We start from the raw sequence: 16,932 nt of genomic DNA, 5'->3' as shown, positions 1-16,932 counted from the left end.
CACGCGGACGAGCCGGGCGGGGGCCCGTGGAGCGCGCGGGCCAGGGCGGTGCGGGGCAGCCTGTCCCGGGGTGGAGGCTCTCCCGGCCTTTGGGAACCCGTGCCCACAGTAGGGGGCCGAGAGGAAGCGGGGGTACCCGATTGCATTCTGCTTTGTTCCCCGCCCCCCAAAACTCACGTTAAAAAAGTTTTAATTTTTTTTTTTGAAAGTATCTGGTTCAATAACTGCGAAGCGAACCCAGCTTCATCATAAGCAGCACAGCGCTTTCCAGGCGTAATTTCCACTTTCTTTGTAAGACGGTTGGCCACAGGGCGGGGCGCGGCACCTGCGAGAGGGGTGGGGTACCGCGGAGGCAGAGGGAGTCGGGAGGCAGAGGAGCCGCTGCAGCAGAGAACCCCTGATGGGCTGGCTGGACTTGAGTCTCTGCACGGTGTTCGCTCTGACGGTATCTGAGATCAAATCTGCTCTCTGTGGGTCGCTCGCCATCCCCGGGCACGCAGCCTTTGTTCTCAGTAGAACTGACAAAGAACAGGGGACTTGGCCTTTCTTTTGCACACCTCGTTCCAAGTTGCGGACTTCTTCGAAAATGAAGTGGACTCGAGTTGGACTGAGGTGTGCACGGTGACGACCGCACGTTAGTGCACACAGTAGGTGCCCTATTAGGTCGGTGGAGTCATTGCACGGGGAATGGATCAGAATTGGCAAGCTTCCCAGCGTTGGCTTTGGGTTTTCTTTTTCTTCTACTTTCACTCTCTGGTTGTTGAGCAATTTATATTTGATTCATTCTTTCTCTCTTTTTGGAAAGGTCTCTTTAAAACCGCGAAGATACTCAAAAGCCTAGCATGCATGAGTAGGGCCATACGTGAAAACTGAGCATAGATAGCTATGCTTATTGAAATCTCTTGTGATGCTAATTAAAGTGTTGCAATAAATATTTGTTGAATGTATATGGGCATGTGTTTTAAGTGCGGGAAGGTTTTTTAATGTAAAAAGCACACATTTCTTTTAATATTCTGTGCATCTGATAACAGGTGTCACTGGAGGTAGAGATAGATGACAGATGACAGCAGCTTAATCAGCAGTGAAGCTAGACCTTTAGAAACTGCTCATTAAGCTTAATTGTTACTGATTTCCCCTCAGCAATGTGTGATGTTCTACATCTTCAGAATATAATTCTTAAATGTCTAGTTATCGATTACTATTAACTTTTAGGCCCTTTGAAGACAGTGTAATTAGATAAAATGTTATTTGAAAATGCATGCTGCTTATGTTTTTTTTTGAAGAAGAAGAAAATCAGGCAGTTTATAAAATGAAAATTTTACAGTATCAAATAAGAATGTTACAGAATCCATAACATTAGCTCCCTTTCTCCCATAATTTAGCTTTGAAGAAAAAGTTCACTCTTTAGACTCATCTGAATGTGTGAATTACATATCTGACTCTCTGTGTATTTGTTGGAATTATTCTTGCAAATTAATGAACAGCAGAGACCAATCTTTGAGCATAAGGTATTTTTTAAACACACAGAAATACTTCTTTGACTTAAATTGTATCCTCTTGGTATATTCTTGTTGTGTGCCTTAAACTTTCAAGGGAGAAAAAAGACATATGAAGTAAGCTAAAACTAAAAAATGGTTGGTGAAAGTTTATTCTGTGTCCTATTATAGCATAAAATTTTGCAAACATTTTCCTGTTTTCCTGTTAAGTATTTATAGGCATCTCGTAAGTGACATCTGGAAAATTTCTAATTAACTGAACATGATCTATTTGATTTAGCATAAATGATGATGTTTACTTGATATTAAAACAGTTATGTTTCTCTTATGAATAATTTAATTGTCTTTGGCCATAAAATTCACATTGACATTTAACCATTACAAATTGATTTGCAATTTTATCCTTTGAAGATTAATTTTTAAAAATATGTATTTCAGCCATGATGACATGAGCACAAAGTGTTTAAAACTGGACATTTTGGAAGTAGTAGGTCTAATGTCTGCCTGGTCAATGTTAGGTCTTGAGAAGTAAATGAACTTTTTCACATCACTAGGAACCACTTACCAAAATTCTCATGTGTCTGTTGACTGAAACAAGCTCTCTTAGGAAGACAGAACATATGGAATACCTTTTCTGTTTGTTAAATAGCAATACAACCATTTATAATTTCTGTGTAGTAGACCAAAATAATCATTTACCCCAGAAAAAAAGATAGGAACTCACAAAATAATGCTTCATAGAAATTCTCTTCATCTTAGTACTTTAAAATATTCAGTAAGATACTTTCTAATACTTTAAAATACATCACCCTCTTAAAAGTTAAGAACATTATTTATAAATGAAGTGAAAATCTTTTAACAAGAAATAACATTTCAAACAACTTCATCATCATAATCTGCTCTGTAAGATTTAATAGCATCTAGCAGTAATAGAAAAGTATTTTTATAGGTTAATAACCATGCTTATTTTGAAGCATGAATATGCAATATAAACATATAACCATGAAGATAACAATCAAAGAGTATTTAGTGAATTTGTGAGTCTAAGTTGGAAACTACTTCTAAGGTCTTAGACCTATACTGATTCGTTACTGAACAGAGATCATGTTCAGAGAATACCAGTGGGAGCTGTAGTCATTGTGAAGTGACTGGTAAGTAACGATACCTTCTTTGGGACAAAGGTAAGAGGATTTTACTTATGGGGATGTGGATACAAATGAAAAAAGAAGAGTTCAAAAATTCAGGTCTTTAAGATGAGAGGATATGTTCAAAGAGCATGTGGACATTTTTAAACATTTGAAGTGTTTTCAAGTGATGTGTGTGTGTGTTTTCTTTTTACTCTTTATTTTTAGTGAACACATTAGTGATCCCCAACATGTTTATGTTGCAAAATGGCATTAATTGTATTTTATGGTACCTCCAAATTTCTGCAGAACACTTAATACATTAATTTTAACATTAAAATTGGCAAACATTTCACTTAGGAAACAGGATGATTAGAGACCTGTCTTTTATCATACAAATGTTGTAGAATATTGCAAAATCATGGTAGTGTCCAGAGGCCTATAGATTAATGTAACAGCAAAAGGGATATAAAAACCATTATCCCAGCTTATGGTACTATTCCATGACATCATCAAAAGCATAAAATGATGACAATGCAGTTTTCAAAGATGCAATTACTTTAAGTATCTCTTGGGCAAGAAAGGAACAAATTAATCTTATTACTAGTCATTTAATAAACTACACATTTATCACAGCCATTAATCCTTAACTGCTGTTTTCTAACGTTTTATGGTTTTGTTTTTCGAACTCTTTTTTCCTGAAAATGGTAATATCTATTCCATTAACACTTAAAAACAGGCAGTTTTACATAAAGGGGTGCAGAGCAGAAATCCAGCTGATGTTCTCACTAACAATTTTTACTTCTTATAATGGCCTTCTGTGCTAGGCACTTCACATACAGGTAGATAGATGTACACAACTGCCATGAGAGATGGTTTCTTTCAAGGTTTTAACAGATTACTGATTATATAACATGGCCAGACAACTCGACTAAAGTTATCCTCCTTGTAGTTGGGGGAAAAAAATCAGTTTGGGCTTTGTTTGTTTTATTTGGGCTAGATAAAACTATCATTAAGGACATAAATGGTCTGAAAAATCTGAGATCAATGTTCCAATATTAATCCTGAGTCTAAATGTTCAGTAATAGAAAATCCACAATCTGCATAGAGACAAAGTCTCAAGGCACAATTCCTTGCATGTATTAGCCATTCAAGAATCACTAGTGGGTCAATGCTAATAACTATAACATAGAAAATCTGAATAATGTATATATACATCAATCCCACTGTTTGTGAAATCTCTCACCTTAGAAAATTATTATATTTTGCACACATATAGAGGCAGCATGACAATCTGAGTAAACCGATGAATGGGAGAGCCAGACTTCCTGGTTCTAAACCCTGACTTTGTGAACGTGGGCATATCATTGAACTTTTCTATGCCTCCCTTTGTTTTAAAAGTGGGGTGAGAACACTGACAGCACTGGGTCGTTGGAAGGCGAAAGGGGTTTGAATACTGTTGTACGGGTCGTGTCATATGCAGGGGCGCATGCCAAGAAGCTGTGCCTGGAGCTGAGGCCACCTAGAGGAAAACATAGTCTTTTTCTAGTTGAACAGCCAATATCACAAAGAGAGATCATCTTTTCCTAATTTACCCAAAGGCATGGATTGTGCTATCAGCGAGGCCCTGCATGCAAAAGTATTGATAAATGTCAAGCTATTATCATCATTATTTCCTTAAAATTTATAACCACTCTCACTTTTTAGGTAAGAAAACAGGCCTAAGTAATGTCTTCAAGGTACGCACGGTTCAAGTATAGCTCTGAGATTCCAAGCCAGTTCTTACTGCTTGAATGCTTGAAATCTTGTCACACATTTTACTTAGTTTATCATTTGTATTTAGATTTCAATTTTAAATATTAAGATTTTTTAAGGAAACATGTCTTATTCCCTTGTTAGGAATCTGGTGGTATTTCCTAGCTGTAGAGGTAGAGCTTACAACTGCTACCACCGTCTATAAAAACTATACACCCAAGACTATAGTTTTGATTTCATTTACCAATGTCGGAAAAATGATGCCAGCCCAATCTTAATAGTGTACTGTGCAGTTAATTGCATTAGGAAATCTCTGTTGCAAAAACAAAGTTTATTATAAGAAAACTTTTTTTTTAAGTAGAGGAAAATTCCTTAGAAGTTTTGTAATACAGAACACTGAAAGCAGAACACAAGGTCAATAGCACCTCTTCTTTTGTAGTTCTAAGGTGTTGGCAGTACTATCATAGGCCATGTTACACTGTTTATTATAGTATCAGCATATTTATCAGTGTGATTTTGGGGGGAGTTAGAAAGAATTATGAAAAATTATTCCGTCGAATTCTGGGAAAATGTTCAAAGTCCAGTCAGTCTGGTTTATCACGTAGATCCTGTTTTGTGCAACTTTCTCTTCGCAACTAAGGGCAGATCATAATTGAAATAAAGAATTTATAAAATGTCTTACACATTTTTATTGAAAAAATGCAATATAAATTCAATACTCATTTAATGTTGGTAATATATGATTATAATGTGAGGTATAAGAAACAAGTTATTGTATTACTTTCCTAACTGAGGATTCAACCATCAGAAAGTTAATTAACATTAACAAAATAAAACCAAATTATAGATCCTTTCTATTCAGGAAGAAAAAAGTAAACTGCCATGAATTTATGAGTATGGCCCCACTTTTATATCATTGCTAAAAGCATTTAAAACTCTGCTAATATTTAACTCTAAAGGCATTTTCATGACTAAGAAAAAAGGCAAAACCATCTATTGGTCTTGCTGTGACAGGCAAGATGCGAATTTTCTCTAAATAAAAGTTCATGCGGATATTCGTAGTCGTGTATGAGTGTGAATGTGAGTGTGTGTATGAAGCCAATAGAGTAGACTCGTAGATGGAAGGTCTTTTCTCTCCCGCTTAAATAAACCAATAATCAAAGGATGTTTTTCATTTTAAATGTTAGGGAACATTTAGTAAATTATTGTTAGACAATATCAAGATAATCTTAGTGTAATAAAAACTATTACATGGTTATCTGATTATTTATCTGAATATTTTAGGGATAGTAGAATAATAGAATGGAAGATTAGATGTAGTAGATGGAATTAGATGTAATAGATGGAAGATTAGAATTCCTGTATTTCAAAATAGTCAATGAACAATTTTATCCAAATATATTATTTTAAAGTAAGAGGAAAGGAAATTCTCTCCGGGATCTCACAGAATGAGTGGGGAGGTCATTATAATGGTTCTCTAGGAAGATTGGCCTTTACAGAAGTGGGAAAAGTTGCTTCGAGAAGATCCATATTAGTGGAACTTTGGGAATTAGGGCAACATTTGTTTCCCAGCTGTTGGAGTTTCACTGCGATTATAGCCAAATGCGATTAACTGAAATGACAGTGAGCAGCAATTCCGTAGCTTCCTCCTTTGCTGGTTTTGCTGCAAGTGGGACCAAATTTGCACAATAAAGTGGAAATAAGTAGTGAAATACAATGGGATGTAAAGAAATTCACAGTGTCAGCTTTCATTGGAAATATATATATATATATATATATATATATATATATATATATATATATATATATAAATTGCAGTGTATCTATAACTTCCTGAAAACTGCCTTGCAAGCTGAACTGCTAGGGACTTTTCAGTTCAAAGTCTGTGGCTGCAACTGATTTTCAAAGAGTACACTTCGGAGTTGATATCTATCTGCTCTTGGTAAGTAACCACTGTCCTGATCCTCTGAGAGGCCCCCTGAGATGCAGCCACCACAGTCTCCACCCCCTCTCCCAGGACCCCTGGGCCACTCCATCATCTACAGCCACTGTGAGCATCAAGGCTAGCTGTTGTCCAGGGCCTATGCAGTATTCGCTCTTAATTATTTTACATATAATCCTTTGTAGATTTTTCTTTTATTATTATTATTTCTCTACAGACTAACATTAATCTACAGGTTAAACTTTCCAGTACCTAAGAATGGTATTAGGAATTCCTCATGACACTTAGAGCTCTCATGTGTTTAATTAGAAGTGCTATCTTAATTTTATAAACAAGTTAGTTCTCATTATCATTTGTATATCCTAACCCTAAATAATAAATCTGTGTTGTATTTATTTTTTACTTTATCAAAGATAACGAACATAGACTTTTAGCATATAAATAACATGTATCCTCTGAATGTGCTGGCTTTTTTACATAAATAATTTTTGCTCATTAAGACTTCTGACTAATTATTTTATTTTATTTTGGCTTTTTGACATCTAGCAAAACAATCTTGTTGGACAAGTTTAATATTTTAAAAGTGGAATCAAATCCAAGTCTGAGAGTTCTTGGAGCAAAGAGCTAAACAAATTGAAATCGCAAGGGAATGTAGTTAAGAGATATTTTGAGACAGAAATATGTAGAGGATGTAGAAGATGAAAAATGGAAACAGAACTTGATTTTAAAATGTAGGCATAAACATCACTAGGCTTAATGGGATTGTTAGACTATTACCAGAAAGAACAATTTTAAATAAGGAAGTCATCACAAAACCTAATAATAAATTAAGAGAAATAAAAAAAGAATAATTGTATTAGAATCAACCATTGGGATTTCCATAATCATCTCTGAAGGAATGTTTATTTCAGACTGATTTGTCCATTTGAAATTTCTTTAATTCCAGTTTCCTGTGGTCATTCGTACTAGATTGTTATTATTATTATTTTTTTATTAATAATTGGTTGGGACATTCTGTTAATTTGTTCATATTATTCAGGGTGTTGCTCTTGGGTCTAGATCAGTTAATGAGACAGAGAGGACAGCTAGCTATCTTGCTTGCATGGCTGGACCTGCCATTCTATTCGCTGGCCGTTCTCAGCTTGTGTCAAGTTATTGAGTGCCTATCACTCGAACACTGTTGCGAGGTTAATGGCCTTCCACTGATTTCTGCTCCCTCCTGCAAGACTGTCATCATAGGCTATTAATTGCTGATTCTGGGGGAGAATGGATATGGTACCAACACTGGCTCAGTGTGATGTACTGTAATTAAGAGTACAAAGATTGAATGCTTTAATTTTTAGCCAGTGTTTTAAGTATAATACCACACCCAGCCCTCTACTACTGACAAGTTTTCTCGATTGGCTATAAAATTAAATACATAATGAAAATAAGCTTTCAATCTCAACAAGAAAAATCTTCGTGCAGATGAATCGTAAGAAAATGGTTAATTTCTTAGGCTAAAGCAATTTAACTTAATTTTATGTAAAATAGTAAGATAGTATCTTTTCCAAGGCAAAACCTAAGCTGAAATCAGAGGAAGATTAGTGGAGGCCATGGACAGCAGGTTGGAAATCAGGAATAGTGACAGAGAAGGATTCGTGGCAATTTTAAAAGTTGACAGCAGAGATCAGAAGTGAACCAAAGAAACTAATGAAAACCAAAACGAAACAGCATGACCATTCAGGAGATCGCCTCTGTAATCTTGGCATATGTGTTTGGTGGTAGAAGCAGGAGGGTGTAAGCAATAGAACAGTAGGAATTTCATTGCTGGTAGAGTTAGCTAAATCTTATACTTGGTCATGATCCGACATGTTCATGCATGTTTGTAGTAATGTCCCTAAGTAATCAGGAAAATTCATTCTGCTTAATATATGTGTGGGGATATGCAAAATTAAATTTCGAGAGTTCTTTTAATCAAACTTTTTGTTTTGGTGCCTGTGTATGTAAGTCTTCATCTTTTTTTTTTTTTTCCAGGCCAAAAAGTGTGTTTTGCTGACTTCAGGCATCCCTGCTACAAAATGGCCTACTTCCATGAACTGTCCAGTCGAGTGAGCTTTCAGGAGGCGCGCCTGGCTTGTGAGAGTGAGGGCGGAGCCCTTCTCACCCTTGAGAATGAAGCAGAACAGAAGTTAATAGAAAGCATGTTGCAAAACCTGACAAAACCAGGAACAGGGATTTCTGATGGTGATTTCTGGATAGGGCTTTGGAGAAGTGGAGAGGGGCAAGCATCTGGTGCTTGCCCAGACCTCTACCAGTGGTCTGATGGAAGCAGTTCCCAGTACCGGTGAGTAGTGTCCTGGAGAGTAGAATATGCTTTGGGGAACTTGAAAGGGCAAAAGGAGATTTCTGTTACCTGGAGAGGATGGCGGAGCAGAAGGGGTAAAATCACCTGGATCACCTAGAAGTGTTCCTGCTGCTCTGTATTTGCAGAAACTGGTATACGGATGAACCTTCCTGTGGAAGTGAAAAGTGCGTGGTGATGTATCATCAACCAACGGCCAATCCTGGCCTCGGAGGCCCTTACCTTTACCAGTGGAATGATGACAGGTGCAACATGAAGCACAATTACATCTGCAAGTACGAACCAGGTAGGAAGTGCTGTAAGCTGGTAAGCACATTTTATGCACATTTGATTTTAAGTTTTATCTTTAAGATTCACTACCTTTGGCTCTTTTGTTTTTCTGCTATGAAAATGGCATTACTTTGCAGCTTCTCATATCACTCAGTATACTGAAGCACACCATATGCTGTAGAACAAACTGCCTGATGAGTTCAATAGAACTAAAGCAACTAGAAACTATAGAAACTAGAATAGCTAGAAATAGAAACTACAGTCACTAGAAATAGAACTAGGGAGTAACGAGAAACACGTGGAGAAGTGACTTTAAGGGAAAATAATCATTTCTAATATTAAGGTCAAATTGTGTTTTTGTAAATAGAATTTATGAAAAATAAGTATCTATTTTTAAATATTTTAAATATTTAGTATAGCCGGTGTGAAGCAGGTACACATCATCAAGGAACCTATAGATTCACACCTCCGATCAACGTGTGGTTATCAGGGGAATTTTAAGGGAACTTTCTTGTAGAACACTGACTTATCATTTCATGTCATGATACTTGTCATGCGCTCTTCAATGAATGTCAAACGGGTCATAGGTCATTGAACCATAGTGAAAAAAAAAGTAGGGGCACCTGCCACGTTCTTCCTATGATCCTCATTCTTTGAAATACACTTCCTTAACCAGCTCTCATTTGAAGTCTCCAACTTGTTGCCATGTGCAGCAAATGGGACGATTGCGTTTACCTGAACTACATCAGAGTGATTTCCTGTGGAAATAGTTAATTTGAATTACTTTAAATAAGACAGCTCAAAAGAATTGATGGTTGGCCAAAAGAGACTAATCAAAACTGTGGAAACCCATTTGTAAAAATCATTTAAGAAAGTCAAATTGGGTACTTAGGCTTTGGGATTCTTCTGCTGTTTGTCTCCTTCTCAGTATTTGTAAATGTCATTTTAACTCTTCTGAGAGGCTTGACCTCATGTGTTCGTGGAAGGCAATTATAATCAAGTACTGCTTTTTCCATTATTCTCTTGAAATTACATGATTCCTTTTCTCATAAAACCATAAAGCACAAGGGATTATTTGGATTAGAGTTACTCTTCTCTCATGTTTATCCTGCTCTTCAGTATATTAGCCAACTTTCTATGTCCCTGGTGAGTTTATTCTTTAAACCTCTAGGTTGCTAAATCCATCATTACCCTCCTAGAAGCCTTTACAGAGCTTAATCTCTTATGCTCTTATGTTCTTTGTCTTTATGTTTTTCTTAGAAAAATATGAAGTTGAAATTCTCTGGTAGTTTAAATTTGTAACAGTGTGTACTCAAAACTATTAAATGAAACAAAGTATATTGTAGAACCTTCTTAAGACAGTATTATCTTCTTTCTTTGAGCTTTTAGATAAACTGTTTGACCCTAAGTACATTTGTTTATTTTATTTATTCATTTATTTATTTTGCCTTTATAGTTACCACATTATTTAGGGTGCTGTTAACCCCAGGATCTTCGTGACTCGTATTAAATAATCTAGGTTTGTATTACTCATGGAAGAGTATTGCAGACATAAAATTATTTTTTTCTTTATCTTCTTTATTCTACCAAAATTTTCAAATATCTATACTTTGTGAACAAGATTCTTTTATGTATTTATTGTTTTTGAAGCACATGCAGTTTTATAGTTGGTCTTAGATATTTTATTCTTTATATTTTACTTTGAGTATTTTCATCTTTATTTATTTTTTATTTAGTTAACCTTCCTAGAGCTTAGTGTTTTATTTATGAAGGATGTTGATTTGATTAAATTTCTTATAGAGTCAGAGCTCTATTCGTGGTGAGTGGTTAGGATTTTTTTTTTTTTTTTTTTTTTTTTAGTGGGAGAGGATTGGAGAATTAACCAGTGGGACTAATTAAAATTTACAAATTATAACACTAATTGTTTTAAACTTTATTCTTCAACTACACCAGGACTAGTGTATGATTTGAACTTAGTCATTTCTTCCTGTTCGCATACACCATCGAATAGCATGACATCCAGAGTGGTAAAATTTAACCTAGCTGTGCAGAAACTGCATTATTCACTTCTGAGTTTTCTCACACTCTTCTCCACTGTTTTTTTTTAAAATTGTACTATAAGTTGCATATCTCTTATCTAAAGACATTTTTTTATGGGGTTACATCTGAATCTAATTTTTGTATTTATTGAAATTGTATAATATAATCTTGTCCTTTATCTAAAGACATTTTTTTATGGGGTTACATCTGAATCTAATTTTTGTATTTATTGAAATTGTATAATATAATCTTGTCCTTAGACAATAGAAAATAATATATATGGGATTATTTGTTCAGCAAATACCAATTAAGCATAGGCATAGAGTACCTAGGTTCTGTAGAAGAGTGTACATGTAGGATAGGACTGTCTTTGAAACCTAGAGGGGGCTATTAAAGTGTCAGGGTATAGACAATAGATAGACAAGAATAATAAATATTTTTACAGGGTATTGCATAATTAGACTTCCAATGAATAGAAACTATGTAGCAAATTAGAGTAGTAAACATTACATTCAAATGATTTACTATTCTAAAAGCAATATAAGAGACTGCATGTATTTTTTTTTTCTTTTCCATCACTTAAAAATAAACAGGAAATTATATTTTGGGAACAAATGAAAACAAATTATGAAGTATTTTCTTACTAATTCAATTTATATTTACCGAACTATTAGTTTAGCAAATGAGACCTGGAAAAAAAATTAAGTGACAGAGTAGTACCAGATTATGATATGATATTTAAAAATTTTTTTAAAGAGAATGAGAACTAAAGAGGTCTCATCTCATAAAACCAGGGAAAGAAACAATTCACAAGCCTTAACTTATTATTTTTTAAAGAGGCAGACATGATTGGAAAGCAAATCTAAGAATGGTATTGTTTGCATAAGGCAGAAATGTGCTTTAGAACATTTTTATGTGACTCATCAATTCCAAATGCAATCCACATACAGTCTTCTGCTGATTATTACTGTGAAGAGAAACCTAAATATTGCACTGATATCAGCAAAAATAATCTTTGCTTGTTGAAATGTAATTAGTGGCTCGCATTCTTATGATCACCAGTTTTTACTTGTCTTTGCCTCACTTTGTGCCTGCTTTGTCATTATTACCTATAGCAGGCTGTCACCAGCATAGACACACTGTTGATTGCTAAATGCAGTCTTGGGTTGCAAGGATTCACCAAGTGGATCCTTGATTTAAAGATAATTAAATATTGACTTTCTAGTTAGTTAATTTCATGTGCATTTAAATTCAAAATATACCTTTTAGCTGTAAATTGTTCATAAGTCAAAGCTCTGGTGTTTATATGTTTTTATAATAAACATTTATTTTCATCTATGTTTTCTTTTCTCTTGTTTATCATCATATATGATATCTGTACTTATTATCTACAGAGATTAATCCAACAGCTCCTGGAGAAAAGACTTATTTTACAAATCAACCAGTAGACACCCATCAAAACGTGGTTGTTACTGAAGCAGGTAATTTGTTCCTGTGTCTTTAATGCCTCTATTAAAGTCAGAAACTGCATATTTAAACTCTGCTTCAAGTTAGCCCCAACTCTTCTTGTTCGCTGGTGAGGCGGTACGCTCAATTTGAATCTATGGAAATTTACCTTTCAGCAAAGTTAGAACAAATGATGCTCAGCTGGTTTTTGAATAGAGGAACCTATTTTGTTTCCTCATTTTCACTTCAATTGGATATATCTAGTACTAAACTGAGTAATCCCCTTTAAAATCCTTATGTACAAGGAACTTCTCCAACAACATGTAAGCACTATGCTATATAAACTGGCACGTTCCGCGGTGGCCTGCATACAGTGGTGTGCTGCTAAACATTTAAGGATTTGCTAGGGTGAGGTAGGTATAAAATAGGAAGCCTGCTTTGTAGCCTTTGCAATTTTGTTGTGATGTAAATCGTCCCTGGCTGATTTCAGGCTACCAAAGTGCCATCACTGAATAGCGGGGTGGAAAGGATGCATACAGTGAGCTCTCAACCCAGCTGCCTCTAGCACACTACTGTCTGTGAAAGAAACAGAGAAATCCCAATGCAAACCGCATGTTAGTCAGGTATTGTTTTAGTATGGGCCCTATGCTAATTGGACAGAAACATTGATTTACTCTAGTGCTTTGTGAAGATAGAGTCAAAGACCTAAAGTCTGAAAGTGTTTCCACAGGTGATCCAAAATCCTTAAAAAAGTAGGAAATACTTTCTCTTTATCTTTAGTATTATGTATAAGGGATCACGATGGTATTTTGAAAAGGAAAGAAAGTATTTCATGAATTTTCAAAATCCTTGAAGTCATTTACTAGATAGAAGCTCAAGAGTAGGTGAAACCATAGCGAATTTTAGTATGGGCCCTATGCTAATTGGACAGAAACATTTGTTGTATTAAATAATTCTTTTTCCATTAAGAAAGGAATTGATGTGCAGTTAAATGGATAGTTTGGTCTAAGTTCGGTCCACTTTCTCCGGAATTATTTAGAATAATAATGATGATGATGGCTTTTGATTTGCTAGCTAAATGCATAATTTTCAATTTACTTTTCTGTGTGGACATGGTATTAAAACAGTGCTTTTCACTTTTCAGTTTCTTTATTTTAAAACTATTCAGAACATCTAACTCTAATTAAAGATATTGGTAATCATTATATTAAAAATATTTCCCCTCTGTGACACTGAAAAAATCTTTAATAAAATTATGTTAAGCTTATGGGACTTCAGTTTTATATTTTACTAAGAATACCCAGCATTTTGAAATGATGGGATTAAAAATTGATTTATTTTAGAATTTAATTAAGATCAAGTCTCCATGCTTCTGGAGTCTTGTGTCTCTGGGTTACAACTATATCAGCAATTAATATTTACATATTTTGGTTTAATCCCAGGGAGTCTTTCATTTCATCATGGCACTGAGCTTATTAGTTAGGATAATTATATGTCCAATAAATCAACAATTTTTAAATAATGGTTATTATTTAATAATCAGTGCTTATTTCTATAAGTAAGAACGGAGAAGGATTAATGAAGTGAGATAGCTAAGATTATTAATGCATTATACAACCTAGCCTCTATCCGAATTTCAAGTATAACAATAGTTTTAAAAATATGGACATTGAATTGGAGCTTGGCAACCAGTACAGTGTGATTTGATTTTTAATTTTTCACAAACATTAACATATTATTTTTTAGATTATTTAGGATGAAGGGAAGAACCTTGCTTAGGATCTATTTATTAAAAATAATTTGATTTTACCTTAAATTTTTGAAAAATTTTTATGTAACGTGATAATCAAATCTTGCCTCAACCGTCTTTTTACACTAAGACTGTTTTACTTTTGTAGGCATAATTCCCAACCTAATTTATGTTGTTATACCAACGATCCCACTGCTCTTATTGATACTGGTTGCTTTTGGAACCTGCTGTTTCCAGATGTTGCATAAAAGGTAAATAATTCATATATGTAGAGACATCTTGAAAAATTTTAAATGTTTTCAGAACTCTTTACAAATGTTTAGTATAAAATTATATTTTTAATTTACATTAAGAAAGTTCTCATTTTAATATCTCAGTACAAATACAGTATATAACAATCTAATTAGATATACCTTTTCACAGGATTCATGCATTATCTCATTTAATCTTCACAAGCCAAATGAAGTCTGTACGCTTCTGTCTGTTTTTCAGTTGAGAAGATGGTTCCTTAGATGGGTTACACAGTTTGCCTTGAGTCTCATAGCTAGCTAGTGTGTGTGGTAGATCTGAAATTTGAATGCTTGTAAGCTTACAACACATGCAACTATACATACTGTCCCTTGTTTATTAAGTATAAGCAATGGTGTGCCTTTCAAACTTGACCTCAAGTTGTATGCAAGACTTGATTTTTGTAGGTGTACTTTGTAGAACTGTTTCAAAATTTCAAGTCATAGCCTTCTGTTTTATTTCAAAAGTATATTTTAAGTGTAGGAAATAAAGTACGATAACAGGAGGTCACTTTTTAGTAAGCATCTTAAAATAAAATGATATATCTTAATGGCCAAATGCTTGGGAGTATGCTTGTATCTGTTTACCTATTCCCTTGAGTTAGAGGTAAAATTTTTTCATGTGTGTCCAATCATCAATTAAAGTAATATATGAAATATAAATCTGTGTCAAATGAAAAGAGAAAAAAATCATGGGTTTAAATAAGAGCATGTTTGCTTGAATAAACTAGACATCTTTGTCAGAGTGTTTCAGATGAAAAATGATCAAGAAAATGCCTCTGTCAGGGGAAGACCTGCAAATGAGCCATTTTTCTCTTTTGACTTTACTTCATATTCTTCTTTTCCTGAAATAAACCCTAAAGAATTCACTAAATAACAAAAATTCCAGAAAAAAATTAAATAGATGTAAACTCTGAATGGTTTACATAAATTTTGAAAAGGACCTAACACGTGATTTACTGGCTGTTTAAGTAAGGCATTTTGAGTAATAGTAATAAATAAAGCCTGGCAAATTAATACTACCTATTTTGTCCTCTTAGCTTTCCAATGTACATATAAAACACAGTTAAAATTGTTTGACAATATTTTGTAAAGAATAAAGACAATAGTAAATATCGAGCTTTTTCTCTTAATTCCTAAGACTGTTGATGGAAAGATGATTTATGATTATGTAAAACAATGAAGTAGAGGTAGGATTTGATGTAAAACCCTATAACTCAGCCAAATGATTAAGGAAGATCTGTAAATTATAAGTCAGCTTGAAAAAAATGACTTGAAAAATATTATGTAATATATTATATATTAAAATATTAGAAATGTATCTCATTTCTAAGATAAAGTTTACTAACGCGCCAACTGAGTTTTCGCTAAAGTTTGTTTTTCTTCTTTCAAATTGTGTGTTATTGTAGAGAGTCTCTTCAATCAGAAATCTTCCAGGTTTTCCATCTTGAAGATCTGTGGAGTTTTCATAGTTTGAAATGCTCAGAGAGAGAGAAAATAAGCCAAAATAGATTATCTCAAGATGCCGAATTAGCTATAGTGCTTCATTCATTCATTCTTAGATCCTCCCCTTTTCCTTTCTTCTAGGAAAGCAAGGAGAAACCTCATCAAAGACTCAACTCCATTATCATCTGAGTGACTTGCAGAAAGTTTAAATTGCAATCTGGTACACATGATGGTTTCTATCATTACCTGTCATGTTCAAAATAATTCTTATTTCCTTAACTGGTAGTAACTCTAAAATTAAATACTAATGCAACACAAAAACTACATGAATTACAAATACCTCTTTTTTAACCGTTAAAAACACTATGTTTTTCATAAACTTTGCTAGATGTATTTTCCATTCATGTTAGATGACTTCATAGATTAAGATGTGTTCATCTTATTTGGATGCGAATCTCCAAAACATATAATTTAGACATAATATTTTATTCATAACTTTTCACAAATTGAAGCCAGTTAAGTAATACTGTAAAATCGTACTGCTCAGCCTTGTTTAGGAAGAGCTCTTTTCTTTCTTTGAAGGAGATCTGCAAAGCCTGGTAGGGAGTGAATGGAATGGAGTGGAAGGCAGGCATGTGGGGATCGAAAAGTGTGCTGTTGGAAAGGTTGTCTGTGAGAGGAAGGAAATGCAGAATGCAGTACATTGAGACAGGAGTGGTTAGTGATGCAGCTGAGGGTTCGTTCTCAGGAAACTAAACCACAAAGAGTCTAGATCTGGGTAGTAGTCTAGTATACAATGACTAGATATGCTCAGGAGCAGGCACTTTTGCAGGAGCCCAAGAAGTGGCTGGTTAATTGAGAGAAGATAGTACGGCCCAAGGCACAGGCAGAAAATGTGCACTCAGACTATATCTATAAGAGTGAAGTTCAATCTCAGATCTAGGGGAACTCAGACACCCAGAAGTTATCAAGATCTGAATCTGCTTTGAACTACCTTGGTTTCAGAGGCTGAAACAAAATTAAAGGTTCAGG

At 34.5% G+C, this 16,932-nt stretch overlaps 1 protein-coding gene across 3 annotated transcripts in view; it reads left to right on the top strand.

Moving 5' to 3' along the window:
• Positions 1-16,932, top strand: part of CHODL (chondrolectin) — a 287,033-nt gene that overhangs the window by 268,157 nt on the left and 1,944 nt on the right. For all 3 annotated transcript variants that reach the window (XM_036218782.1, XM_016148501.2, XM_016148502.2), the window contains 4 exons: positions 8,334-8,643; positions 8,790-8,947; positions 12,366-12,452; positions 14,316-14,418. In XM_036218782.1, coding sequence (XP_036074675.1) covers positions 8,334-8,643; positions 8,790-8,947; positions 12,366-12,452; positions 14,316-14,418 — 658 coding nt within the window. The remainder of the gene's footprint in view (positions 1-8,333; positions 8,644-8,789; positions 8,948-12,365; positions 12,453-14,315; positions 14,419-16,932) is intronic.

Source organism: Rousettus aegyptiacus, unplaced genomic scaffold (assembly GCF_014176215.1).
Source record: "Rousettus aegyptiacus isolate mRouAeg1 unplaced genomic scaffold, mRouAeg1.p scaffold_m13_p_4, whole genome shotgun sequence".
Taxonomy (NCBI): domain Eukaryota; kingdom Metazoa; phylum Chordata; class Mammalia; order Chiroptera; family Pteropodidae; genus Rousettus; species Rousettus aegyptiacus.
Note: the sequence above shows the minus strand (reverse complement) of the source record. Positions and strands in the feature narration are given on the sequence as shown.